Source organism: Delphinus delphis, chromosome 2, assembly GCF_949987515.2.
Source record: "Delphinus delphis chromosome 2, mDelDel1.2, whole genome shotgun sequence".
NCBI classification, from domain to species: Eukaryota; Metazoa; Chordata; class Mammalia; order Artiodactyla; family Delphinidae; genus Delphinus; species Delphinus delphis.
The window spans coordinates 145293434-145321357 of record NC_082684.1 but is presented as its reverse complement, the minus strand read 5'-3'; the positions used below and the strand labels follow the sequence as shown (position 1 = coordinate 145321357).

The 27924-nt window shown below is 34.9% G+C and overlaps 1 protein-coding gene across 4 annotated transcripts in view; it reads left to right on the top strand.

Annotated features, from left to right (window-relative positions):
• The window catches only part of TCF12 (transcription factor 12), a 380372-nt gene that overhangs the window by 174499 nt on the left and 177949 nt on the right, over positions 1-27924 (top strand). For all 4 annotated transcript variants that reach the window (XM_060005912.1, XM_060005911.1, XM_060005915.1 and 1 more), the window contains one exon: positions 8077-8179. In XM_060005912.1, the coding sequence (XP_059861895.1) occupies positions 8077-8179 (103 nt within the window). The remainder of the gene's footprint in view (positions 1-8076; positions 8180-27924) is intronic.

Sequence of the window (27924 nt, the reverse complement as noted above, 5' to 3'; positions counted from 1 at the left end):
CAGTATTGTTTTGTAAACACTCCTGCGAATTTTAATTAGAAGACAAAAGCATTAGTGAAGATTTTTAATCATGTGCAGTTCTAAAGTAACACGAGAAACGCACTTTTTTTATCCTTTGCCTCATGACTTATTTTTCTCCTTTAGAAAATACATGGGATTTTTTTTTTAAAAACTATATATTAACATGACCTTTTAATATAGCTTTTGCAGCCAAATGTAAAGTCAGTATGTTTGTTTAAGAGTAAACTAAACTCACAGCAAGGTTTCCTCCAAGTTTTCTGTATAGTACACTGTATTTCATAGTATAATTTTTTAAGATAGATAATTTTCTAATTGAGTTTACTTTTCACTATTTTAAATTCTTGTTCTAAATGGATCATCAGTTCCTGAACTGGAAGGAACTTATTAGCCTCTGTAAGTTTTGCCAGTTAATGGGAAGAAGGCAAAAATCTTTATATTAGAAACCATCAAAAAATATTATGTTTCTTGTCTGAATTTAGTGTCTAATTTTGGGGAGAACCAGATAATACTTGGGGTAAAATTTTTTTAAATTAAGTGTTGTTTTCCTGTGTTCTTCCAAACATCAGTCCTTCTGGTACTGCTTATCCATAACCTTACAAACTGAAGTTGCAGCATTATTATTGATTTACATTTTTATCCTTGAATTTTATATAGAAAATAGTTACAGTATAAATGGGTTAATAATTTTGAAATAAAATAATTTATTTTACTTCCTTTTGTACTTGTAGTAGAAGAATGTTTTTACTTTTTATGTATCATGTGTTAATGGATTTATGATTTTGATGTGGTCATTGCTGGAGAAATTAACATTGAAAATCTGTAAGGAGGATTGTAGATGAATTCCAAAGACATACTCTTCTTGTAAGTTTTTATTTAAACATAAAGAGAATATAGAATTGAACACTCTAGAAGATGGAGACCTATAATATAGAAAATGTCTGCCAGAATTAAGTCTGATTGCATCTAACAGATGACATTAGCAGTTACTTGGATAAATTTGTGAATATGGTTGGCTCAACTTAGAACTGAATGTGAGTGAACTTTTTTAGATGATCCTTTGGAATCTCATGTTTAAAAGTATTTTTATGCACTTGTACTAAGCAGTATTTCATGTATCCATCATGTTTTCTGAGCATCCCTTCCACCTCTAAAAGATTTTGATTCTTCCTGTCCTCCCACCCATGGTAATTCAAGACTTGCTCTTCAGTCTGGGGTTATAGTAATTCTGCGAAACCACTTCTTAGTGTTCATAAATAAAAAGTTATCTATAGAGGTTGTTCATCCTCTCAAGAAAAACTTAAGCTCTTAGGTGTATACAGAGTTCTGTGCTGGTCTTTTTTGGAATGATAAAAAGGAATGAAACATTGTTGCCTTTTAGGACCTTGTGGATCTCCATGACAAAACCGAGATCTATCAAGAAAATTTATTATGTTTTAGCACCTGACCTATTTAAGGATAACAGAACCTTGACATATTGAATATTAAGTTGCTTTTTCATATGTAGACCTGATTCATTAATGCAGAGCATTGTTCATTTTTCATTCATTCATTAACAGATTTTACTAGTCACATACTATGTGCTTGTTAACATACTTGTCACTAGTGATAAGAGTAATGAGTGATATAGACACAGTCCCTGCTTTCAGGTAACAAACTATTGTGATTAGATCAACTCACTTGTCTTTTTCATAGGTGTATTTATTTATTTATTTATTTATTTATATTTTTGGCTGCGTTGGGTCTTCATTGCTGCGTGCAGGCTTTCTCTAGTTGCGGCAAGCCGGGGCTCCTCTTCATTGCGGTGCACGTACTTTTCATTGTGGTGGCTTCTCTTGTTGCGGAGCACAGGCTCTAGGCCCGCAGGCTTCAGTAGTTGTAGTACGTGGGCTCAGTAGTTGTGGCTCATGGGCTCTAGAGCGCAGGCTCAGTAGTTGTGGAGCACGGGCTTAGTTGCTCTGCCACATGTGGGATCTCCCCGGACCAGGTATCAAACCCGTGTCCCCTGCATTGGCAGGCGGATTCTTACTTAACCACTGCGCCACCAGGGAAGTCCCTCATCGGTGTATTTAACTGAAAGAGACACTTTAAAGAATTTGTTTAAAAGCTATAACTTTATTTATCTAGACATTTATTTTGCTAATCTGTCATAGGTAAATAAAGAAATACAATAAGGACACTTTTTTTTCTCTTTTAAACTTCATTTGTTATTTCTATGTATTTTTATTTTCGTTTTACTTCTCTTTTAAGTGTGACCACTCATTTATATTAGGCCTCATTCAGAGCTTTCTGGCAGCTTGTGGCTATTGGCTGACTCTCTACTAGCTTTGACCACTTCGAAGCTATAGGACTTCACTATTTGGTGTGAAATCTGTGGCTCTTTGAATACCAAAAATCTGTGGTTGTTTGTTCAGTCCCGTTAGATAAGCTAGCGCCTTATTAACTTTCTTTCTGCTAGTTATTGGGTGTTCTATGAAAATATTAATTGAACCTTTATATCTGAAGCCCTGCAGCATTTTAAGGATTTAGCAGCTGAAACCTCCCATCCATCTGTCATTTGTTCTGAGGATTTGAGAAAAAGAGACATGGTGCCTGACTTTTCAGAATTTGTAAGACATAACAGTCTCTGAGATGATAGTAATGGCTAGGATATATTGTGTGCTTACTATTTGCCAGGTACTTTTCCAATTGCTACTACATACGATAACTCATTTAGTCCTTACAACAACCTGTGAGATAAATATTGTATTATTATTATTATCCCTGTTTTACAGATAAGGAAACTGAGGCAAGAAATGTTCCTTTGCTTCAAGTCACACAGCTAGTATGTGGCAAAGATGGAGTTCAGGCCTGCCAGTCTGGCTCCAAAAATTCCACATTTATCCACTATACTGTACTGTGCAATTATAATAGATAATTATGGTATAATTTAAATGGATAATTAAATAGGTAATTTCAGTAAGTGTGAGCAGTGACATGATGGAAATGCCTGCTGCTATGGGAGCTCAGAGTGAGTTCACCCAATTTGGTAGGGTCAGGGAAAGTGTTTCTGAGAAAGTAAATCTTTATTGAAAGAGCCTTTCTCCCCATCCCTTTTTAGCTATTGAAAAGAATTGTAAAGAATATTTTAAAATAGAATTAGACAGTGGTTTTCAAACAAAGAAATAGCCACATAGGTTAGAAAAAACATGTCTTTTCTCAACTTGGGAGCGTTCTCTGGTGATTACGCCATATTTATTGGTTGGGTGAAATAAATTTTTTAAAAGCTATTTAAAGAATTAGGCAACAAAAAAAGTTACCGTAATTTTGAGGAGACAAACAAGAGGAGAGCACTATTATGTAAATAATACTAGGTGCTTTTGTTTTGTTTTGTTTTTGATAGAACAAAAGATTGGATTGATAATGTGCAGTGTAAATTAGTTTTAAAATGGTAACAGCTTTGATTGATTAGAGTCTGTTGTCATATTGTAGCAAGGATTAAAGTTTCTAAATTCTGTACTGTAAAATGAACATAGAGAAAAGTATGAAATACATTTTATAGAACATATTTCATAATATCAAAGCTTTTATGAAGTGTTATGTATTCATAGGTGGGAGTATTTAAGAATTGCAAATTAAATTGTCATTTAGATATTAAATATAGAATTGAACAGTTTTTGTAAACTGTGTATCAACTGATTTTATCAGTTATAAAATCACTGATAAAAAAAGCACTTTTGAGTACTTTCCATTTTTATTGTAAGACAAGAACAGTAATTTTTTAGGGTTATTTGGAAATACTTTTGTGCTTAGCAGCATACTTTGGCTAAAAAGCTACTATGATAGATGAATCTGATAGTATTGCTCTGTCCTTCATAATGTAGTGTTTATCATCTCTCATGTATGAAAATCTCATTTTTATTAGCAGCTATTTTCATGGTAAAACCATTTTCCAGAATTCAGGATCTTAATAAGGAGCTCCAGGGGATCAGGTTTGACTCCTTTTATTACCATGGTAATGCTTTATCAGTTTAAACTGTGCACCATGATAGTTCTGTATTTAATGATCTCATTGGTTTACTTCCCTTTTTTTTAAAAAGCCAGCTGTACACTTTATTTTTTTTATTGTTTATTTTTATTTTTTTATTTTTGGCCATGCTGCATGCAGAATCTCAGTTCCCCGACCAGGGATCAAACCTGTGCCCACTGCGGTGGAAGCTCGGAGTCCTAACTACTGGACCGTCAGGGAATTCCTGGTTTACTTTCTTTATATTCCAGAATTGAAATAGCATTCACTTATCAATACCGCTGAATGATCTCCTTGGGCTTCATTTTAACAATTGCTTGCTTGGCTTTTGTTCCTTTCTTGTTACTCCAACCCCTCCCTCAGGCCAATCACCTCCTGCTCATTTTCTCCTGCCATTTGATACTCTAGCTAGTCATTGCATTATTCTGCTTCCTTCCTTGCTCTTCTGTCAACTCCATTCTGCATTGTGCCTTTTTGCCTTTCCGACTTATGGACATCTATGCTCTTTGCTTAACTTAACTGTATGTGGTACTTAAGGGGTCTGCTGTTTAAACTCTGGTTTAGCCAACCCATTTCTTTCATTCAGGCTCTATTTGATATCTGTCTTCTACTTAAAACTAAATGGATGAATACTTACCTGCATATATAAAAACATTTTGTTATTCTAATTGCTTTAGATTGTTTGTTAACGGTGGTATTTCTCCCTAATTTATACTTACCTGATACTTCTGGTGTTTTAATGTGGTTCTGGTTGGGGGGAAGCGGAGAACTCAGCTATCACCTATGTAGACTTGAGTTTTTCCTTTCCATATATGAAAAAGATTTTTATTTCCAGATTGTCTAGGTTCTTGCTGCTAGAAGTGTGGTGCATGGGCCAGTAGCATCACCATCACCTGTTGGTTAGAAATGCAGAGTCTTAGGCCCCACTAAAGACCTTATGCTTCTTAATCTGAATTTTAACAAAATCTCTAGTCAATGGATATGAACACTGAAGGTTGCAAAACACTGTTGGGTAGGTATCATCTCGCTAGTTGACACAATTAACATGCTGACTGATAAATACCTGTGTACTTTTCTGAGCTGATCTTATTTAAATGTTTATAAATTATTTTGTAACTATTCATCCTGGTCCATCAAAAGTTATATTCTGGGTGGGTATCACTTCTATTATGAGGAAGCAGTGATAAGAATAATCTCAAACAATAGCCAGTCCCAGTTTTTTAAGTGAGGTTTTGTCACACATTAGATCTGAAACTATGACAAACTTTGTTTGTTTGTTTGGCTGCGTCGGGTCTTGGTTGTGGCATGCAGGATCTTCGTTGCGGCGTGCAGGATCTTTCGTGGTGGCGTGAGGGCTCTTCCTTGTGGTGTGCAGCCTTCTCTCTAGTTGTGGTGCATGGGCTCTCTAGTTCTATCACGTGGGCTCCACAGCGCACAGCCTCAGTAGTTGTGGCACGTGGGTTCAGTAGTTACGGCGAGGGCTTAGTTGTCGCGCGGCATGTTGGATCTTAGTTCCCTGAGCAGAGATCGAACCCATGCCACCTGCATTGGAAGGCGGATTCTTAACCACTGGACCACCAGGGAAGTCCCTGAAACTATGACAAACATTTTTGAGTCCAGTTTCATTGTTCCATCCTCCAGCATCAGTTTGCATCTGTGGATGAAGAACTGTTCCTCTCTTATCTTTTAGTCTGTGGCTTTTCAAAAGAATTTTGTGCACTTTGAGGTGTGGGAAAAAATACTCAAATTTCTATTTAATTTTTATCTTACATGAACGAAATTATGACTTACTGAAATTTGTTATATTGGTTAATAGTATATGTATATAATTTACGAGTAAATAGATATGGAGGGCCCATATTCATATCTTGCTTGTATGTGATGACACAGGTTTATAGATTCCTCTGTGGTACAATATGACAATCCCAGATTTTATTATTGGACTAGGAAATAATCTTGTAGTAAATTCTATACTGTACATTGCTGTATGTGGTTGCAAATGGATAAGAGATAGTACTTACTATTATTTGTGTATGGTTCATAGAAAAATAATTCTGTTTTCTGAGCACATATTAATAGGGGCTTAGAGATAGATCTTCTCTGTGCTTACTGTGATATATGTTATATGTGAAGTTAATTCACTATGTGTGTACAGTTATTTGATGATACCCTGAAACTTAGATTTATTTGTATTATTATTTATATTATTATATAATATTTATATTATTTATTTATATACTTGCGCTTTAGGAAATAGTTTAAAATGTTTTTAATGTTTTTATTTTCATAGTCATGAAAGAAAAAAGTTCTTATTGCACTTCAAGGAGGAAGAGAATTGAGAACATGCAAAATTAATCTTTTATTATCCTTTAACATTCAAATAAAGTGTGAACAACATGGCTGACCTACAAATGCATTTATGTTTGCATTTTTCAAGAACAATACTGTTGTTTAATAATGATAAACAATATTTCAGTGAGGTTTTTTTGTAGGTTTCAACGTCTTCTTTTGACTCTATGCCTAAGAATGGCAGTGGGAGGGAGTGGCAGAGAGAAACACCCAGATGAATGTGAGATAGTAGGATGTCACTTAGCACCTCAAGGGTGTTCAATTTTAAGCAACAGAGGTAAACTCCAAGGAGTGACTTTAGCTGGGAGCCATTCTATTTTGTATATAGCTCTTGCTGCGTGTGGCTGTGACAGACAGGACTATGGTTGTGGTTACCAGAGGACACCCTTGTGGTCATAACCAAGTTGTGTCACCAAGATTCTTCTTGAGTGTCTGTCACATGTGTATCAGTGATTCTAAAAGTAGATAAAAATGAAACAAAGATTCATTTGGGAGTTAGCACTCCCAGCAGATTAGTTTTAAAACAGAACAGCAGAAGGTGTTGTGACATGCATCCCCAAGCAATTGTAATGATTTGACAGTTATTTAGCCCTCAATTCCTAGCCCTTTGGTTGAACTGACAGCATGCCTGCAAAGATAGTGAGGCCTGTTTCAGCCCCATTAATGTCTTCTTGAATGTTAGCCTGCAGTCTGGGTAATGATAAATGTTCGCTGATTGATGATTTTATAGTCCCAGAGGATTCTGGGTGGTTTCTGTAAGCCAGGGCAGTCAGTTTTTGTTCTTGTTTGGGCCTCTTGTAAGATTTTCTGATCTTTACTAAAATCGTTTTAAGTTGGCAAAAGGGTGGGTACCACCTCAGTTTTAATTAACTAGGGGTTCAAAGCCTTGTTTAGAAACTATATGATTTTGGAGGTGATGCTGTATTTAGCATGTATAAGAGTCTGAGAACCAGAACAGCTTTTATCCACTGAGCTTTTTGTAACACTTATTGTATTTGTGAACTTTCATGTCTTTTAGGCTCCTTCACTTTTAAAAAACATGTTTTAAGTTATAAGGATAAATTTAATAACAGCTATTGTGAAATAATAACATTAGCTTTATTGTTTTCATGGTGTTTGCAATTTCATTTTTTAGATTCTTAAGAATTTAAATTAACTATCTTTGTGTTTTCTTTTTTACATGGCTCAGTTTCTGTAGGAGTATATCTTGTTATACTAGTATTAAAAGGAGTATAAGCAGATCTTCTTTTGCTAAATATTTGTTTGCCATTTAGGAAAGGATTCATTTCTAGTATATTGATTGTCGATTTTTTAAAATATTTTAAGTAAATCTTATAATTGCCCAACCCTTTATTGATAGGGTATGGAGGCAGAGAAAGGAGGATACAGATAAACATTTTCCTAATTTATTGTAACTCAGAAATATATTTTCTTAGTTCATCCTTTTAGAACTTTACTTTTGTCTGTAAAGAAATTGTAGGGCTAATTTTTTTTTTAATCTATAAAGAAATTTTTTGACTTTAATATCTTAAAAGGAATAAAAGCAGCACTTCTGTTTAGTTTTTCAAGTAATGAACCAGAAACTTGGTTAGGAATGACCATTTGTAAGTCTGTATATTAATTAGATGAGTGTCATTATGCTCAATTAGCACGACTGCCAAATAATCTCTTTAATACTCCGGTCTTTTTTTTTTTTTCTCTAGGGTTTTACAGACAGCCCTCATTACAGTGATCACTTGAATGACAGTCGATTAGGGGCCCATGAAGGCTTGTCCCCAACACCTTTCATGAACTCAAATCTAATGGGTAAGTTGGTAATTTCTCTGCAAGTAGTCTTCACAGAGCCTCTTTGGTCAGAGACATTTTTTATCTCCTTGTCCAGGATGGACACCTAAGTATGTAGAAGAAAGTTTCTAAGTTTCTAGGGGCATCTGGGCTTTCTTTGTTCAGCTAAGTTTGAGGGGCAAGCGTTCAGAAATGTGGTTCCTTCTATTAGAGCATTATTGTCATTGCTATCAAAAAGGAAGCAGCAGTGTTTTATCTGTTAGTTTTGGCAGTGTCTGTGCCATCAAGCATTATGTTTTCTGCTTTCTGGGCAGGGAAGCATTTCAGAGACATTTGTTTGTAATTTACTATTTGTCTTAACAGTTGTATATATGTGGTAATTAAAAATATGACAGCAGTGATTTTAGGCAAATTTTACTCATTTTGGGCAGTATTTCTTTTGACACTGTTTGATCAAAACATAATAATATATTTAAGTGTTGCAGCATTTGTTTTAAGCACTTGGGTTCTTATTGGGGATTTAAAAATTTTTCTTCTGCTGTAGTAAAGTTGTACTTTGAACGACATTACCTACCACCTAAACCTGATTATTATTTTTGGCAAAACCTTTAAGGTTAGCCATTCTCTACATCTCCCCCTACTCACTGCAAACCAGCCCTCCCTTCCTCTCTCCCCCTGCCCTCTCACTTTCTCATATCAAAGTTTATAGCTATTCAATCTGAAATGATAAGCCCCCAATTTTTTCCCCCCAGTTTGGATGCCACTCTTTTATTAAGCGAGAATTTTACCTTTTTGCAGAACCTGATTCAAAAGAATCTGTTTCATGACATTATTTTTCCTTCTTGTTTATGCTGGGGCTGAGCACATTACAAAAGCTTTATTTAATCTGTCTTACTGGTTGTCAGTGGCGTCATGTTAATATGGAAGGTTTGTGTAATTGACATTGATTTCATTACTTTACTTCTTAAGGACATGACCTATATTGTGATCTTAGAATTGTCCTTTTAAGAGACAGCCATGCTAATCTAAGTGGATTACCCAAATCCAAAATCCTGGTGGTCTGCAGTTTCTTTATAAATGGTTTTGTTTAGCACAGTCTTTATTTCCCTTACCCTCCGTAAAGTATTGAGGAGATAGATTCTGATATTTCAGTGTGGATTTTGCCTAAGGCAGTTACCACTTTGAAGCCAGAATCATTGAGTATGACACGAGTAAAAATAAAACTTGTGTTTAAAATGACAATTTGTTTCAACATAAATGAAAGTGAAAATGAAAATCCTGGTATTAAATATATTATCATTCCAGGTAAAAATCAGAATTAAATATAGAACAAAATAATTATCCTTGCATTTGGCCAGGGAAAACTTTGTAATCTATCTTCTAAATTTTCTGTCAAGCTTACTATCAAAGTAAAGTAGATGTGACACTCCAGATGGTTTCCTTTTGTAGTATAACTTTTCCCCAAGTAGCGTTTAATTTATGGTAAATATGGTAGAGCAAACTATAGTCAGTGTTTTTGTAATTTCAGATTGAACTAAGCTTTCTTAATTAAAGATATAACTGAATTGTGAAAAATCAGAAATTGTCCTTTTTTATATTTATGTTCTTACCTTTATTAGCTTACAGAGATGACTCTTAAGTTCAGTAGAATTACATCATTAGTGCAGCTTTGAGCCAAGGTGACTGTTAAAATTGTGGGGTAAGTGTGGGAAATAAATGAATTCTAAAAAGTATGCATGTCAGTCACTTGCTCTGAGTAGTTGTTGACTAAAAATATTTCTGTAATTCAGTTTGAGGTAACATTTTCTTAGTTGGAGCAATTATGAACATGTGCTTGTTAGTTTCTTCAGTTTACAGATAATTATTAGAATACTTTCAGTAATCACCCATACCGTATGTATAAAATCAGCATCTAAAATAAGTCTTGAAATAAAAAACTCAGGTTTATAAACAGATTGATCCCTTCACAGTACAAATGAGAAAAATCTGCATTCATCTGAACTACATTGTACAGTTAACCAGGTGCAGCTATACATTTTCATTGTATGTTTTAACTACCTAATCTTAAAAATGTTAATTTACCTATAAGAAAGGGGAAAATGACCCTGAAGAAGATTAGGCAGATATTGTTCAAAAGGATTTCACTGGTTTTGGGAATATCTGATTTACTACACTTCCTTCCTTTTATTTTCAGTACAAATGATCAAATGAGATATCTAACAGTTGAGTCTAAGCAATCTGCAAAATCTAAAAAGCTTTTGGAAATGAATATCCTTTAAATTGTGGAGCACCTCCATACAGCAACAGGCAGTCCCACTTGATGTGACTTGACGTAATTGAACTGTTAGATACCCCCAAATATGGGTTTATAGCACTCAGTAGAGTTACGGTGGATAGATTAACTTTGTTAGCCATTTGATAATTTAGGGGAGTTTTCAGGCTAAAAACCTGCATTGTTAAAGCAGACCTGAGATGTGCATGGCAGTATTAGCAAGCATTTGGAACTATTGATACCTAGTTGTCATAATAGGTAAAAACTTCAGAGTGATTCTGTGAATGATGAGTGCTCAGAAACAGTTAAAGCTAACTGGAAAGCTGTAACATGTTTCATCATTGCTGTCAACATATAAAAACACCATCTAAGGGGGGGTGGAATTGTGTGTCTAGGGAATGTTGTTATTTTTCGTATTGTGTTCAGCAATAAGCATATTTGCCTAAAGAAATAGTGGATTGTAGAGTGCTACTATCTTTCATGATGGAGCTCTCAAATACTTTAATGATTTTGTACATTGCAAAAATGAGAAATTTTATCTAACAAGGGTTGATAATGATTCAGTAATGAACAGTTTGCCACAGAAACATGCACTTCTGTATTCATTTAGATATTTTGAAGTGTTTTACATGGGAAGTAAAACTCATGTTGAAACAGTGTTTCTTTTTAATGAATTCCAGAATTATCCTGTTGATTTATCAATATGGAAAAGGGTGTTTTTCTTATGTTTCAAGTGAAATAAGTACATCCTTTTGGCACATCACTAAGTAATTAGCATCAAACAGTTCTGTACGCTACTATAGTAAAACTGCAAAGCTTTGACAATAGCAGTAAATTGCAGTAGTATCACCAAAGAGTCTTATTTATTTCTGTCCTCTTCCAGCTTTGGTCCATTTCTCCACCCTTGGGCCCTTCATTAATTTCAGTATATTTGCTTTCCTTTACCTGTTGTTGATTAGATGTATTTTCGGTGATGGTAGGAGTAGTTTATTAATTGGACATAAAGGCAAGTTATTTTATAGAATTGCCTCCCTTTGATTCCCAAGTTATTGTGGAATAAACTACTCTATCTACTCCTCCATGTCTATCAAAGCTTTACTTATTTTAGGTGGTGTGTGCATGTATTGTCAATGGGAAACTTAAGATAGTACCTTCAATTTTCCTTTTTTCTGAGACCTTCATTTGTGTTCCTTTCTGAGACCTATGTTGCCTCTAGAGATGTTTTGCTAGTATTGTATCTTTTAAAAACTGGAAGCAACATGTGGTGGTATAGGAAAAAATACAGGGCTGAGAGTTAAAGAGGTCTGGATTTTAATCCAGATCCTGAAAAATAACCTTCACCTTTCAGATAAGGTATTGCTGTATAGTCTCAAAGGTCTTCTGTAGCTCTAGAATTTTATAATTCTATAATCTCATGTAATATCTTTTATTCAGCCCTGGAAAAGGCTGCAACTAGAGTTGTAATTGATATTTTGCAAATGATAAAGGTACATAATGATAAGGTACAAAAAAATTGTGTTTTTTCTTGAGGTCACAGAGTCAATAAGCGGCAAAACTGAATGTAGAGCCCATGTATTCTGACTCCCAGTGTTCTTCCACTAGGCACGTTAGACATGTAAGGTACTGGTTCTTTCTACATGATGCCTTCAGGGTTGCACTAGCTGAGCATTTTCCGAAACTATACGTATGGAGACACTGCTTTTGAGAGGTGACTATGAAAAAGAGTTCCATAGGGACATAACTTTGGAAAGCATTATATATCACATGCCCCCTCTTAGAGATTGAGATTGTACTTTGGGGTATTAAAGGGATTGTACTTTGGGAAAATAAGGCGGGGAGCTTATTTAATTATGTTTAGCCCATCACATTCCAGAATCAGATGATGCACAGAAGCCTTTTTGTAAAAAAGCATCATTAGCCTATGGGAAACTAGTTTTCTATGGAGCACACACTGGGACATGTTTGTAGGTTGTGTTAAGGGAAAAATAAAAGATAAAATATGAGAGTTCTTTGAAATGTAAAGTAGCACAAGGTTAATAATACTGCTGGGTATACTTTTATAAGTCATTTTAGGCATCTTAGCTAATTTAACAGATTGGGTCCAGTTGTTGCATTGTTAAACCTCTGTTTTGTAAGTATTTGACTTATAAACAAACCAACAGTCCTTCCATTGTTGTTAGAGTCTGTTTGCTCAGCCCTGACCTTCTTTACCTGACCGAGTTTAAAGGGCCCCCCTCTGTTAGCAGCTACTGCATTTTATTTTCATCTCATTGTGGATTAAATAAGTTTCTCTGGGCTTGTCTGGGAATTTAAACCCAAGTACACTGTTTTCCTATATATTCAGTATTTCAAACAACCAAATTTCAAAGAAAACTCTTGTGTACTTGATTCTGCCTACACTATACTTTATGATTACTCCAGAAATCTCCTAGAGTTACAAAAAAGTGTAGAATCATCATTTTCAGGATATCAAAACGTAATAGAACCCTGCCTTCAAAAAGATCTCTAACTTTGACGTACAGAAATTCTTCCGATAGATGAGATAATGAAAATGATTATAATTGTGCTTAGGGGAAACAGTATAGCTTACTGTCTGGTTTGACAGTATTTCATAAGGATTAGGCCTTCATACGTTGTCCAGTATTTTATTAACCCCAAGTCTCAACGAAGGATGAGTTATTATTCATTGATCTACGTTCTCTGATCTTTAGATGCTTACAAACACAAAATGTTGGGACTGGAAAAAACTTGAGTGAACCAGACCTAGTTATTGAAGAAACCAAAACCAAGAAAAATGAAATGAGTCGTTAATTAGGAAACAGGGATCTAACCCTCTTGATTCTAACTTAGCTCACAGCCCCCTTCTACTGCACTGCTTTTTTTTTTTCTTTTTACCTCAACCATTTGTTCATTTGCTCCTTTTTCTACATTACAGCTTTTATATCTTTTTCTTCCTCTTGCTACTGCTTAGACTCTCATTAACCAGTCTGAATTATTGAACACCTTTTTCTTTCTCCTTCGTGTGTACCCATCCATCTCTTTATTCTGCCCTGTGTGAAAATATCTTATAAATAACAGAAATTAACTTAAACTGTGTTCAACAAAAAGTGGTATTTATTGACTTCTTATCCCAAATGACTAGGAGTAGATTGATTTTAGGCATGGTGGATCCAGGGGTTCAATCACTGTCATCTGATCCCCCTCTTTCCCCTTGAAAGTGTTAAGAGAATGATATAAAACTGGAGAGGCAAATTGGGCAGAGAGGAGATTTGAAAAGTGGGAAAGGGTAGAGTGCGGTGTTCTTGTCTCTTGCTGTCTACTTCCAGGTCCTACCTCCAGTCTTTCCAAATTGTTTTACATTGTCCTTTCTGGCTACCATATTACAGGTTACCTTATTCCTTAGTGGTTTGGGATGTTTTCTTTCAATGCATATATGCATTTTATTTGTAATACTCTGTTCCTGACAACATCATTTCTTTCCATGTCCCTACCCTGCCTCCTCAGCCTGAAAAGCAGCCTCTTTTCATAGTTAAAATGACTTGATAGCCGTTCTTTCTGAAACCTATCCAGAAAGCCAGAGATGAGCTAATGGTTTCTTTTCTACCCAGTCTGGGAGAGACCAAACTAGTACCTCACTTTGAAAGAGGTTCCAGAGTTTCAGGTGTACTCCTGTATAGACTCAGGTCCCTTTTATCTAAGAATAATTAGTCCTGGTGTGAATTATTTAAGAGAATTAAATAATTGCTTCAAAGAGATGTCAAGATTTTGGAAGATAGAGGGAAAAAATGTTTGGGGCTTTATTTTGAAAACTAAAGCTAAAATTAGAAAGTAATATTAACAAAACCATAAAATCTACTAGATTTTAAATGAACAAAGAATTAATTAATTGTTGAATTTTTTGGTGTATTTTTTTCTTCAGAAAATTGTATGGCATTATAGAAATGTCTTTTATTTCACATTTGAACCTTGTTGATTTTCTCTTCAGTTATTAACTGACTCTAATTCAGTTAGGTCCTAATCTGTCAATGGCTTTTGTGTTTGGTTAAATGACTCTTTAGCATAAGTTTAAAGGACTTTGTGAAATTTTTAGTCTCTTGCATGATATTCAACTCTCAGTGAATTTCTTTTGTATTTGCTTTGTATTATGGGTTATTTAGCAAAAGATTGACCAACAATGCCATTGACTCAGACCTGAGGTAGGCACACTATCTGTGAGCGATATTTCACTGGTATTTTTTTCTAAGTTATCTGGTCATTAGTGAATATTTTCATCAGGCCACAACATTGGCTTAACTCTGCAGTCTTGCAAAGTGGTATCTCCAGGGACTTATGTAAGGAGGATCACCTTTATTTTTATTTATTTACCCAATCCATTTGTTCATCATCATTCATGTGTTTATGCTCTGTGGTCAACAGTAATCTTTACTGATCTGCAGAGTTTTATAGTGGGTCAGTGGCACAGATCTGATATGTGGTTCTTCCTTGAATCTTCCCATTGTTTGTGTCTGATTCTCACCAAGTGAACATGAACTCTGAGGATATTCTGAGTTCTCTTTATGGTAGGGTGGATGACAGGGGCTGTGGCTGCTTGGTTACTAGAGAACAAAAGAATGATTTTTTTCATTAAGGAATTTCTGTAAACCCGACAGTTTTCCTTGATGTGTATAATCTCAGAACCACACCATGGCACACAGTTGAGAATTTGGGACATATTTTGATTAGGAAAAGTCCTAGAGCAGCATTATCAGACCGTGTCTTTGATGTGGTAATATTTCAGATTCACTGCTTATGGTTATAATAATGTCTTTATCATTTACTATAGGTTTTCTGAGCATTTTGTTAAAAATAAATGCTATTTACATATTAACTAAAATTCTCATAGAATATTTTCACTGGAATGGATCTTAGAGGTCATCTAGCTTAGAGATTCTCAGTTGGGAGTGTTGAAAAATACATGATTGTCATAAGGACTGGGAGTAGAGAGAGGTGTGACTGGTACTCCTTTTACCTTGAAAACTCTGGAACCTCTTTTAAAGTGAAGACTCAGTACTAGGTTGGTTAGTGGTCACAATGTTTATGCAAGCTTTAATTAGCCACAAAATAAAAGTGAATTTTTTAAGAATTTGAAAGCATATCTTGAAATTGCTTTGGTTTAAATTATAGAAATGTTATTGTTTGAAGGTATTCATGGTAGTTACCATTCAGTTGTATAGTCTTTGTACTATGTGGCTGTTATTTAATAAGCCTTACATTTTAAGTAAAAACTGTTGCTTAATTTGAGTGTCAATCCACTATTTTTATAATCACCTCACATCTCAGCTTATTCCTTTTTTTCTTACAAAATTCAGCCTTTGTTTTTCATAGCTCACATTTTCTATGACTTCCAGGTTGGGTTTGTTTTGGTGGTGTTTTTTGGAATTTAAGGTTTTTAAGAATAGTAGAATTTGCTGTTCTACCTGTATTGTGGGGCTTTCTCATATGTATGGCTATGTTTTTATGTAATACTGTTCTCTTGAAAAATATTTTTGGTTATTGGCATATGCATGGTGTAGTGTGGTGAAGTATGTAACAGTCATTCTTAAATTACTTACTTGTTTTTCACTTTGAGAATACCTCTGGGGGCTTGTCAGACTCCTCAGATTGTATGAAATTTCTAGGGAGTCACAATTAAATGAGAGTAGAGTTCAAGGCCACTTCGGCTTGCTGAAAATTAAATCAATTCATTTTATTTATAGTTATAAATTTTATTAATTTATATTACATTTTTTCTATACTGATCCCTGAGATCAGGGGTTAGCAAACCTTTTTGCAAAAAGCTGGATAGTAAATAGTTTAGAGTTTGCAGCCCAGAAGGCAAAATCAGTGATAGTATGTGTAGGTACTTATATAACCATTTAAAAATGTAAAAAACTATTCTTAGCTCATGGGCTATAAAAATAACAGTTGGTGGCCTGGATTTACTCTACAGGCTGTAGTTGGCCAATCTTGTTCTAGATAATTTACAATAAAAAAAACTTTAAATGGTAGCAATATCAATTTTTTGATTAGGTAATAAATCATATATGTGAAATTCTGTGGAGTGTACCAGGGTTGTTTTGTGTTTCTGTTTTTTTTAATATCCAGACGTGGTGATTGGTGGTTGTGGTGGTGGTGAATTATTTCTAAAATTTCCAGGGCTTCATTGCCTCTGTACAGAATGGTAAGTTACTTACTAGGTGAGTTGTTTTCCTGTTGTTTTGTCTTCAAGTGTGGTACTGATAGTTGCTTTTTTAGGCAAATGTCAGATTTTCTTCATCTGAAATCCTGTTATTCCCTTAGTTTTCTATAATCTGGAATTTTTAAAATATCTACTTCGCAAAATAGTAATGTAAAACCGTAACTGTAGTGAATTGAACCTACCACATTAGGAGAGGAAAAGGTGAAAATTAGGCAGTTTGGTGGCAATGTGGCAGTGCGGCTGCTTTTCAGAGAGAAATCTTCAGAGAATAACTGTGGAGAAGAGTGTATAGAGAGAACCTGTGATGAGAGGATAATGTGAGAATGGCACGATCATCAGAAAAGTACTGTTGATTTAGTAAGAGTCTGCACTCCCAAGTGGGGGATATCCCCAAAAATGTGTGCAATAAAAATATTATAACATTTTCTAGCTTGTATCTGAACATTTTTGATAAGATAAATGTAAATTATGGATTTTTGTTGCAGTTTATAGAGTATATAATTAAATTTTTTCATGTACAGGGCTTAATGATTTGTGTTTGAGATTTCTGATTTGATATGCTATTCGTCTTCAATTTAAGGCTCTCTTTTACCTGGAAGATTTAAGAAAATGTAGTGCTATACTTATGTGATAATTTTTATAAATATCTTCTTAGGTTTACATGAAATGAAATATGCTTGCACCAAAGAATTCCCATCTACTTTTTATTTTCCTTTCATACAGGTTAATCGTTTCAAGGAAATTAAATTATGCAGTCCTTCAGTGACAGCATTAAGGGCAAAGCAGTTTTACTCCTGGTGTGTGAGTGTGTGTGTGCATGCACTCATACACACTTGTATGTTTAGACAAGATAGGAGCACATTAAATATAAGCTTTTGTTTTAATTCATTTTACAGTAAGATTTCAAACATGCGTCTTCTAAAAAAAGTTTGTAAGTATTATCTTTAGGTGTTTTACAAAGTTAGTAGAAAGCATCTTCAAGTACTGGCATAGTAGCAGGTGTCTGTTTGTAATTTACTTTTCCCTAGAGATATTGGAGGGATATACGTATGTATGCACTCATAATTTGCATGTTGTTATATGTATCCTCTGTATCTGTTTATATCTTTAAAAAAAAATCTGTCCCTGATTCCTTTGGTCAAACTTGCTGCACTGGACAGTTTTAGGACATTGCAGTACATCTGAACTTCCCAACTCTTTTCTTCATAGAATGTGCTTTTAACTTTCCAATTTACGATGATCACTTAGAAGGAAAGCAGTGCCCCAAATATACTTATGAAGATGACACCCATTAAAAAAATACATTGTGGCTCTGTGTAACTCTGCCAGTGAGGAATTTAACCTAAGGATGTAAAGGAAAATATACATTGGGAATGTAAAATGGTATAGGCATTCTAGAAGACACTTTGGCCGTTCATTATATAACTAAAATGCAGTTACCATGCAACTCAGCAGTTGTACTCATTTATCCCAGAGAAATGAAAACTTATGTTTACACAAAAACTTGAACACAAATGTTCATAGCACCTTTATTCATAATAGCCCATACTGGAAACAATCCAAATGTCTCTCACTGGGTAAATGGTGAAACTGTGGTATATTCATACCATGAAATACTATGCAGCAATAAAAAAGAATGAACTATAATCAATGCAATGATTTAGATTGATGTTGAGTAAATTAGGCTGAATGAAAAAAAGCCACTCTCAAAAGATTACATACTGTGTGATTCCATTTATATACTACTCTTGAAATGGCAAAATTATAGAATTGAGAACAAATTGTTGGTTGCCAGAGGGTAAGGAGACAGGAGGATGTGGTTATAAAGAACAACAGGACAAATCCTCGTTCTGTATCGTGATTATGGTGGTGGATACGTGAACCTGCATGTTTAATGAAAGTGTATAGGACCAACACCACGTGTGCACACAGATTTTTTAAAAACTGAGGAAATCTGAATAAGATCAGTGGATTGTAGCAATGTTTATATCCTGGTTGTGATATTTTAAGATGAAGGAAATTATGTAAAGAGTTCTCAGGATCTCTCCATTATTTCTTACAGCTGCATGTAAATCTATAGTTACCTCAAAAGAAAAGTTTTAATTAAAAAGTATATACAAATAGATGACTGAACACACAAATTAATTGAAGGAAATAAAAAATTATAGGAAAGTAGGTTAGGAAATACAGGAGGAAGAGAAGGGTCAAGGATGTGCAGAGATTATTTTTCTAGAAACATTTATAATGGAAATTTAGACCAAAATAGTCACCCTTGTGGCCTATTAAATCACTGAAAATCCATGTATTTCTTTTTTTTTTTTTTTTTTTTTGCGGTACATGGGCCTCTCACTGTTGCGGTGTCTCCCATCACGGAGCACAGGCTCCGGACGCGCAGGCTCAGCGGCCATGGCTCACGGGCCCAGCCGCTCTGCGGCATGTGGGATCGTCCCGGACTGGGGCAGGAACCCGTGTCCACTGCATTGGCAGGCGGACTCTCAACCACTGCGCCACCAGCAAAGCCCCAAAATCCATGTATTTCTAAGGCTGGAATGTCTCTTGAACTTTTCTTTTTAGGAAACTGTACAACTATTAGCAAGTAAGAAGAAGAATCTTTTCATCAACATTTGTCCTTCACTTTGTGTGCACAGCATTATTGTACCTTTGGGCAATAGGGAGTGGGAAACATCAAAGGCCAAAAGCCTTATGTGTGTTCTTGAGGACATAAACAACTTGGGAATATTTAGAAAGCAAGATAATCTGTATTTCAGAATTGAGAATTTACATGGAAAAGTATTAGCAAGAGGACTTGGGGTGAGGGAAAGGTAGTAGGAAGCATGTCAGAGAAAAATATTAGAAGGTCCTAAAGTTAATTTTTTCGTGATAAATTTTGCCTAGAGCTGATCCTTGACACCTTTCTTTCCCTGGGAGGCAAAGTAGAAAGATACAACAACGGATTTTGACTGGGCCTGTTCTCCCTTTTACTTGACTGAGAAATGAGGTTTGAGGATTAAGTTGACTGCCATTTATAATCTCAATTAGATGTGAAAAACTCTCTCCTCTCCTCTAAAATGCTAATCCTACTTAGGAAACTCTTCTGTAGTTTTCAGTTTTTCACCAGTCACAGGAAGCTGGCTCCCCTGGAAGAGTTTGAGAATCTAGGTGAGGCTATTCTGGTGATCCCTGGGGTTAGGTATTTTAGACAAACAACACCTTAGAGGGAGTTCTGGCTTAGAGTCTCTTGAGGTAAATGTGGGGGAGAACTGTGGAGGGTTCTTGGAACTGGAGTTGAGAAAAACATCAGTAGGCTAATTCATAACTTCCCCTTGGATTTTTAAGGATTCTACCTAATTTGTCAAATTGTTTTCTAAGCTTTTAGAGAAGTCTTGTTTTAAATATGCGTACAAAGAGCCAATAATAAATTTTCCAAAACTTGGTTCTGTGTTGTCAAAAAATTTGTGTCATTTGTGAAAAACAGAGGCTATAATTCTGAATCTTTTAAAATCATAATAAAATATCATGCACTGTAAATTAAGGTTTTTAGAAATACTTTAAAAATGATTATTATTAGAAATGTGGATGAGTCCTTGGGGGCAGACTTTTTTGTATATGTAAAAGCTGAAGTAAAAACAAACTACCCCTTACTTAAAAAGAGGTTTAAGATAAAGTGGCTAAATCTCAGATTTCCCTTTTTACTTCAGTGTGTCAGTTAATCTGGCTATGGGGTATATTTATCTAGTGTGAAGCCCACTGATGCATGCAAAGCTGAGCAGAGTACAATTTTTCCCAGTGGGTCTTCTTTCTCTGGGCATTTGTAGCTGTGCTTCAGTGTGCAGGGTCAGCTGGGGAAAGCTAGAAGGGCTAAGATGTCAGCTATTGTAAAGATACTAAGATCCTATCTTAGGAAGGGAATGGGACATCTGATTTTTTAAAATATATATTTCTTATTTCCTTTGAAGCAGTTAGTTGGAAGTATGCACAGTGGTGATGATTATTAATATTGTAAACAGGACAATCTATTAAATTCTGTACTATTTAAAGAATAATTCTGTAATTATTTTTAGTTAGCCTAGGCTTTTCTATAAGAATATTGGAATTTTTCTATCTCTTAACATCAAATAGTTTAATTTATATTTAGTTAATTTGAACCTATGGCCTAGGTTAACTATTAACTAATTAAACCAGCTTAGATTATTTGCCATAACCTATTTGTCATATATAGTGTTTTAGGTTGTTTTGAGATGAATATTGAATACTACTGTATATTACAGTAAATAGAAATTGTCAAAGGTAGCTTAACTTGCTCTCTTCATAAAAATATTAAAGTTATGAGATTTATTTAATGTCATTAAATGCTCTTATTTAAATCACTTACATGTTATTATAAATCACAGTTGTACTTAAATCAACTATTAGGAATCCCAAATCAAAGCAAATGCACATGTAAGGTATCTAGAAAGCATTACTTTGTGAAGAAGCATAATTAGAGAAGGTATAATGACCATCAAGCTGCATAAATCGATTAAGTAATATTTTAATTCAAGATTCAAATGGTCCTGATATTTGTAATGAGAACATATGGAGATAATTTAGTGTCACAGGAAACCTGACTGAGGAAATTTGGAAGAAGTAAAAATCGTTCCTAAATTGCCCAGCAAATTGTAAAGATGTAGCTTTCTCACCATGCATACTCATGGTAGCATAACAATGTATAGTATATCTGATTAGTGTCATAATGGATTGCCTTGAAAGATAATGGTTCTGAGGGTCAGTAAAGCACACGGTAGGAAAGATTTAGTTAACGTGATCAATCTGGGTCCAGAAAAACCCAAGACTTTGTGTTCATCTGATTACTTAGACTTTATTTTACAGAATTCTGTTTTAAAACATTTAAGTGTACTATAGTCAGGGGAAAGTATCATGCTTTTGCCTTTAAAAGCACTGGCAGAATAGAGTAGCATCACAAATAGCATGAAACTATAAGATGCTGAATCTTCTTGCCCGTGTTAACAGCCTCTGATCTAATGTGTACGACATTCTTGCTTTTAAAACAGAATCTAAACAAATGCTTATGCACTTGAGAAACTGGAGTCATTTTTCTATAGTGCCCATTACTTATTTCCTCTCTCTATGACTAGGCTCTTGGGAATTTGGTTGAAAGTTTATTTGTTTTTAATTGGGAAAAATGAGACTTTTGAATACAAGAAAGAAAAAAAATGCAAGAGTAGTAATATAGTCTGCTGCCTTCTTTCCAGTTCCACAGATCCTTTAATTTGAGAGGCTCAGTCTGTGTTTATAGGCTATTTGGGCTGGGCGTAGATAGAATGAATGCATTGGCTGTGGAAAGCTAAAAACGGACTTGATTCATCTCGTATAAATGAGGAAACTGAGATGTTAAAATTAAGGTACTTGGAAGCCTCACCCAACATTTATTGAGTTGTTAAGTAAAAAGAAAAAAAGAAAAAAAAAAGAGTTGATTGTGATAGTAGGAGATTCAGATTGCAGTGTGTGGGTTACTGGGCTAAAATTGTGAACAGAAATGTAGAGTTTCAGTGAATGAAAAACACATTAATATCCTGTCCCAGATGCAGTATGTTTAGTGTTAGTCCCATGTGTAGGGTCTTAAGATGAAGGCATATTTGAATGTCCTCCCTTTTCTGGCTTGTTCTGATCCTGTTCTACTTTTTTTTCTTTTTTTTTTTAAAGATGGAGCTCACCTGTGACAGAGCTGGCTAGGCCTGAATTCATTTGCTTCTGGTTGGCTTCTTAGTGGAATGTCTTGTTATTTCTCCCTGGGCAGAGGCATGGAACAGCTGAATCCCAGGGAGTTTCAGGCCAAACTCTGTGAAATCATAGTACCTACAGCTTTTCTTAGGGTTTTGTTGCAGGCATAAAAAAGAAATTTTGGATTCACTAGGCGGGTAGTGGCACTTGCTTATCCTTCCTAATACCTAAAGAGAGAGAGAGGTAATTCAAACTGAGACCCTTGGTATACTCTGATTGAGTGAAGATGACTCAGAGAGGCTTCATTAGCAGACCTTGATAAGATTTCATAGTTTGCCTGCGTGGCACAGAGGAATTGGTAGGTTTGATTTATGTGTCTTGAAAAGAATAAACACTTTGTAAATGGGGAGAGGGCCAAAACAGAGGATTTACCAAAAGTTGCATATGAATAATGGGCTAACCCCTCTACTTCTTTTAGATACCATAAAGAAAGCACTAAAACCCTTAAGGATGATCACAGGAATATTTCTGGAGTGTATATACTTTCCATAATGTGATTTAGAAGGAAGGGAAATCCTCTGCTCCTCATCAAATCTTGGGAAGGTGGAAATGAGAGTTGCACTGGGAATTTTTCAGTTCCAAAGCATGAACCTTCTCGCAGCTGAGGGTTCTAGCTCCCTAGATTTGAGCAGGAAGTCCTAGGTCTTAGGACCATCCTCCACGCCAGACTGGCCATGTGACCTGATTTCACTTAAATTTTTAGTGATCTGACACCATAGGGCAAAGGAGCCAAGCTTTAGGTAGCTTTTTCAGGGACAAGCCCTGGGTTAACTGTGCCCTGAAGGTGGATAACTATTTTGGCAGATTACTTGGAGGTAGGAAGTAATTCGCTTGGAATGCCCTCAGCTCTCCACTAACTGTGAGTGACTGTGCATGGCCAAACTTCAACTTGATCTCAGTGGCTGTTCAGATACCGAGGAGCTGCAGTAGAGCAGCTTAGATTGCTGTCTTTTGGAGTGTAGTAGTTGAGGTTCCATCCTTTCAGTAAGGCCTAGGTGGCTTTGATTTTCTGTGGAAAACCAATAGGCAGGCAGTTCATTTTTATGAAATTGGTTTGGTATAGCACAATTGTAATAGTTCTAAGAGTTTTAATACACCACGTGTATCTTCATATTTTATTGAGTGCCTTCTATATGTTAAACACTGTGCTTATGAGTATGGGAACCAAGATGAAAAAGACAACATTATCTGCCAAAGAACTATTCTGGACTCAGACTTTGTATTTAATAAACTTATGATGTGTATAAAATACAATATTGTCTGGACATTAAGTTCTAGATCATTCTGTAGGAACATAGTTCATTTGATTTAATTGGGAAAAGAAAAATAAAATTCAACTCATTTACTTAAATATAATTTTCACTTTGAATACTTTTTTAAATCTTTAATTATGAATTTCACTTTTTCATGACAAGAAGCTATCATAAATCTGTCTACATCATTGTCCTTTTTGTACTACCTACAAGATCTATTTTGAAAATACTCAGAACATGATGGACATTGGCTTACGTTGGGAGAAGCTGTGACTAGTAGAAATGACTTAAAGGAGCAAGTCTGTAGGCAAATTCTTAGGAAAGGCTGTTCCATCTATTTTTGCCTAAATTTTAACTCAGTGCCTTATATTCTACTAGCAATTGATTTGGGTTAATAAGCATAATCTTTCAGAATGTTAATGTGTTATTCAAACTTAGTCAAGTTGGATTGCTTAATTCCTAGCAGACAAGTTTTAATTGAGAGAAAAGGGAATTCAGTCATTTTAGAGTGTGATATACCGTGGATGACAAATCACTGAAGGGATCTATAGTAAAGTGTTGAGTACTCTGGGCACCAGCAGAGCAGGGGGATGCTAGGTAATAGGAGAGGATTATATAGTGAAATGTAAGAAGAAAAAGTTATACTTTTCCCACCTGTACTCAGAAAAGAAGGAAGAAAATGCCATCTTTCTTATCTCCTGTTCAGTTCCCAGATTACCATTTACACAGGACCTCACTATGTTGGATTCTGTTCTAAGTGTTTCTATAACATTGTCTTATTTAATCCTCAGGAAAAACATATGAGATTGGTGTTGTTATGTTCATTTTACAGATGAGGGAACTGAGGCACAACAAGATTAAGTACTTTCTTACTTAATACTGTTAGTAGTGATAGGGAGATGTTGGTCTCCTTGACTCCAAAGCATATGCTTTTAAACCATCGTACTATACTTAACCTGGGTTCCACATATGAATATTTTCTCACATACGGATATATTCCAGGTTCCTAACATAGCTAGTTTATAAATAAGATTATGGGACTCGGTGGTTCATAAATTATTTATTTTTTTCCTCTGGTAGACAGTGTTGCATAATATTTTCCAAGTATGGATTTTCTTTTAATAATTCTTTGTTTAGATGATATGTGAGAACTATAAGATCTTGCCCTCTGAGAGATTATAGTTTAGAATAGTTTATATAGTCATTGCCATTCTCATTTTAATTAGACTGCAGCTTTATTTTATTTTTTCCTACATAATTTAATGGCTGGGAAGCAGGTATTTTGTTTAGTTGTGATAGAGTAATTGAGAAGAAGTCTGGGGACAATATGATGAAATGATTTATTAACAACTTTTCTTGACTACCTTTTCTGAGTGTGAGTTGATTTAAGTACTAAGTTCCCAAATTTCAAAGTTTCCACATTCCAAAGAATGTGTTATCATTGTTTGGCCTCAGTGTCAAACTGCTAACTAACCATATAAGTTTACTCTTTTAATGACAAGTTTTATTTATGAGGAAAAATAGAACTAAAGTAGAAAAACATGCTTTATATTGAAATTCAACTGCCAGCATCTTTAAAAACCCAATAAGATAAAAAAGGTAGGAAAAAAGCATACTAATTTCTTCTTTATAGTAAAAATCATGTTTATAATTAGGTATTACTCACTTTGATAGAAAATGACCTCTCACATTAGTATCATTTTAAAATCTGCTTTGAATGAACAAAACTACTTCATTACTGTAAGTAAGAGCTACTTTCCTGCAGCAAGACTGATGTCAGACTACCTAGGTTCAAACTTCTGGCTCTGGTTTCTTTAGGGTCTTTATATATAAATGGAGGATAGTGATTATGCTTAAGTTACAGGATTGGTTTGAGAATTAAAGGACGTACTCAGTGCAAAGAGCTTAACATACTACCTAAGCACATTGGTAGTATTCAATAAACATTCTCTGTTATTGATAAATCAAAATTTGTAATAACATTTCCCTCAGTTTTGGATAAGGTCATTTTATTTCCATTTGAATCCTGCAGCTCTTAATATGAGAACTATTGCTAAAACAATTGTGTAATTTCAAAAGCAGTTTTACAGATCGCAAAAGATTTAGGAAAACTTGCAGATATTAAAAAAATTGTTTTTATTTTGTAAAGAGATCATATTCAACTACATAATCTGTCCACTGAAAAATAGCAGGGAATCATATTAAAGTTTTGTTGTTGATAATTTTTATTGAATCATTTTTTTTTCTGTTATCTTTGTTCTTTCACTTCTTGCAGTGCAGAAGGCTTATCTTGTATTCAATACAGTGATCGATTTAATTGGCTCTGCAGTATTTAGGATGAGGCTGCTAGGCCAGGGTGTATTTGGCAGTACAAGGAAGGCAAGCTTCAGCATTGATTATGACTCCACCTCATCTCCATTGTGTTATTTCTAAGTATAGACACAGCTTGGTCCCCTGGCAGTGACATACAGTAAATGTCAATACCAACCTTTGTAAATGTTAAATAAAAGAGCTAACTGAAGGGCAGTGATTCATTAGGAAAGAATTTTGTCTGAGCAGATTAACTTTTATTTCTGTTAACCCATGTTAAAAAGTCACTGCCTCTTGAGTCTTTGGATATGATTGAACTAGAAACCACACAGATGAAGGGCCTCTCTTCCCTTTAATAGGTGCTTTGGATCTGAGATATGTGCTGTTCTTTTGAAATATCTTTATCTATTTTTTCTTTTTCAGTTATACTTTGACATCTGGCCAGTTTGATCAGCATCAGACAGTGATATTTACCTAACTTACAGAGCAATTGTCAGAAACCTTCTGAACTTCATATCTGTGGAGAAATATTTCATTATAGATTTTTCAGTTAGTAGTTGTATTGTTCATATGTGTGTTACTTCCTCAGACTCACCTGTCTGGATCAAATCACTAGTCATTCTACTGCAACAGCCTTGTCAGGCAGACAGCCAAGCAGCCAACGTATTTTCAGTTTTTTGTGTCTAATGTGTTTTCTATTTCCTTTCCAGTTTTTCTTCTCTTGCTTAACTAGTGCAAAATCAGCCTATGTGTTTTTAAAGTTGTTAACATTCTTAAAATTCATTTTAAATGCTGCTTTAACTAGCCAAAAATGGAACTTGCATATCTGTATATTTACATAATACTTACTTGAAAATATTTTGTACTTTCCATAAGGTACACTTACAAGAAATTCTTCAGGTTTTCAAAGCTAGCAATTTTTTTTTTAGGAGTTATGACTGTACTACCTACCCACCACTTTCTTAGAGTAACTCATTAGTTTGTTCTATCATGTGATGGGTTAATCATGAATTTGCAGTTAATGAGGGGCTATTTATTTCATGTGTACCTTCACAGATTTTTTTTTTTTTTTAGTATTTTCTATGTACTGGACTCATATACTATATGTTATTTTTGAGACTCTGTAGTCAAATAATTGTAAACCAGCTAGTATAATTTAAGTTACTTATTTATATTATTTGGACACAAAATCAAGAGCTAGATTATCTTTTCTTCCTCTCACATTATCCAGCAGCCCTCACTCCATATGGACACTTTATACTCTTGACTTGGGACTGTTGTAACTCATAAAGAAATGGGCAGTGTGATAACAATATCATTGATTTAGCATAAATTTAATAAGTACCATGTTCTCCCTTGGCAGTTGTAAATTGCAATTAATCTCTTCCTCTTCTTTCGCGTAGTGCGTTGTATCTCTTGAAGAATAAAGTCAGTTGTTTACATTACCATATTAAACATTTTTTGACCACCAACATTGTTTGTGTTTCAGAACCTCAGTGAAATCCAGGGCGTTCGCATATCTCATCTTTATTCCCAATCACTTCTTGCCTTGAGTCTTAGGTCCTAATACTATTTGCCTGCTTATAGTTACCTGCTTAGTTCAGACTGTTTCATGTTTGCATGCTTTTTCTCACACTGTTTCTTCTAACTGAAATGCCCTCCACACCTCTCTTTGACTGATTACCACTTCATTTAAAAACTTAGTGCGTTTCTATCATTTGCTGGATACTGTGTTAGTTACTTGAATATTCATTGGTATGGAAAGCAGTTATGACCCTGAGCTCCTGGAATTTTCAACTCATATTTTAATTTTTCTCGGAAGTCTTGCCTAAACTCCCCCATCTTGAACTCAGGGCTCCTTTTCTCTGTGTCCATGGCATCCTGTACATGTTATACTGAAATTTGCTATTTGTGTGTACTTGCTTTACTTTTT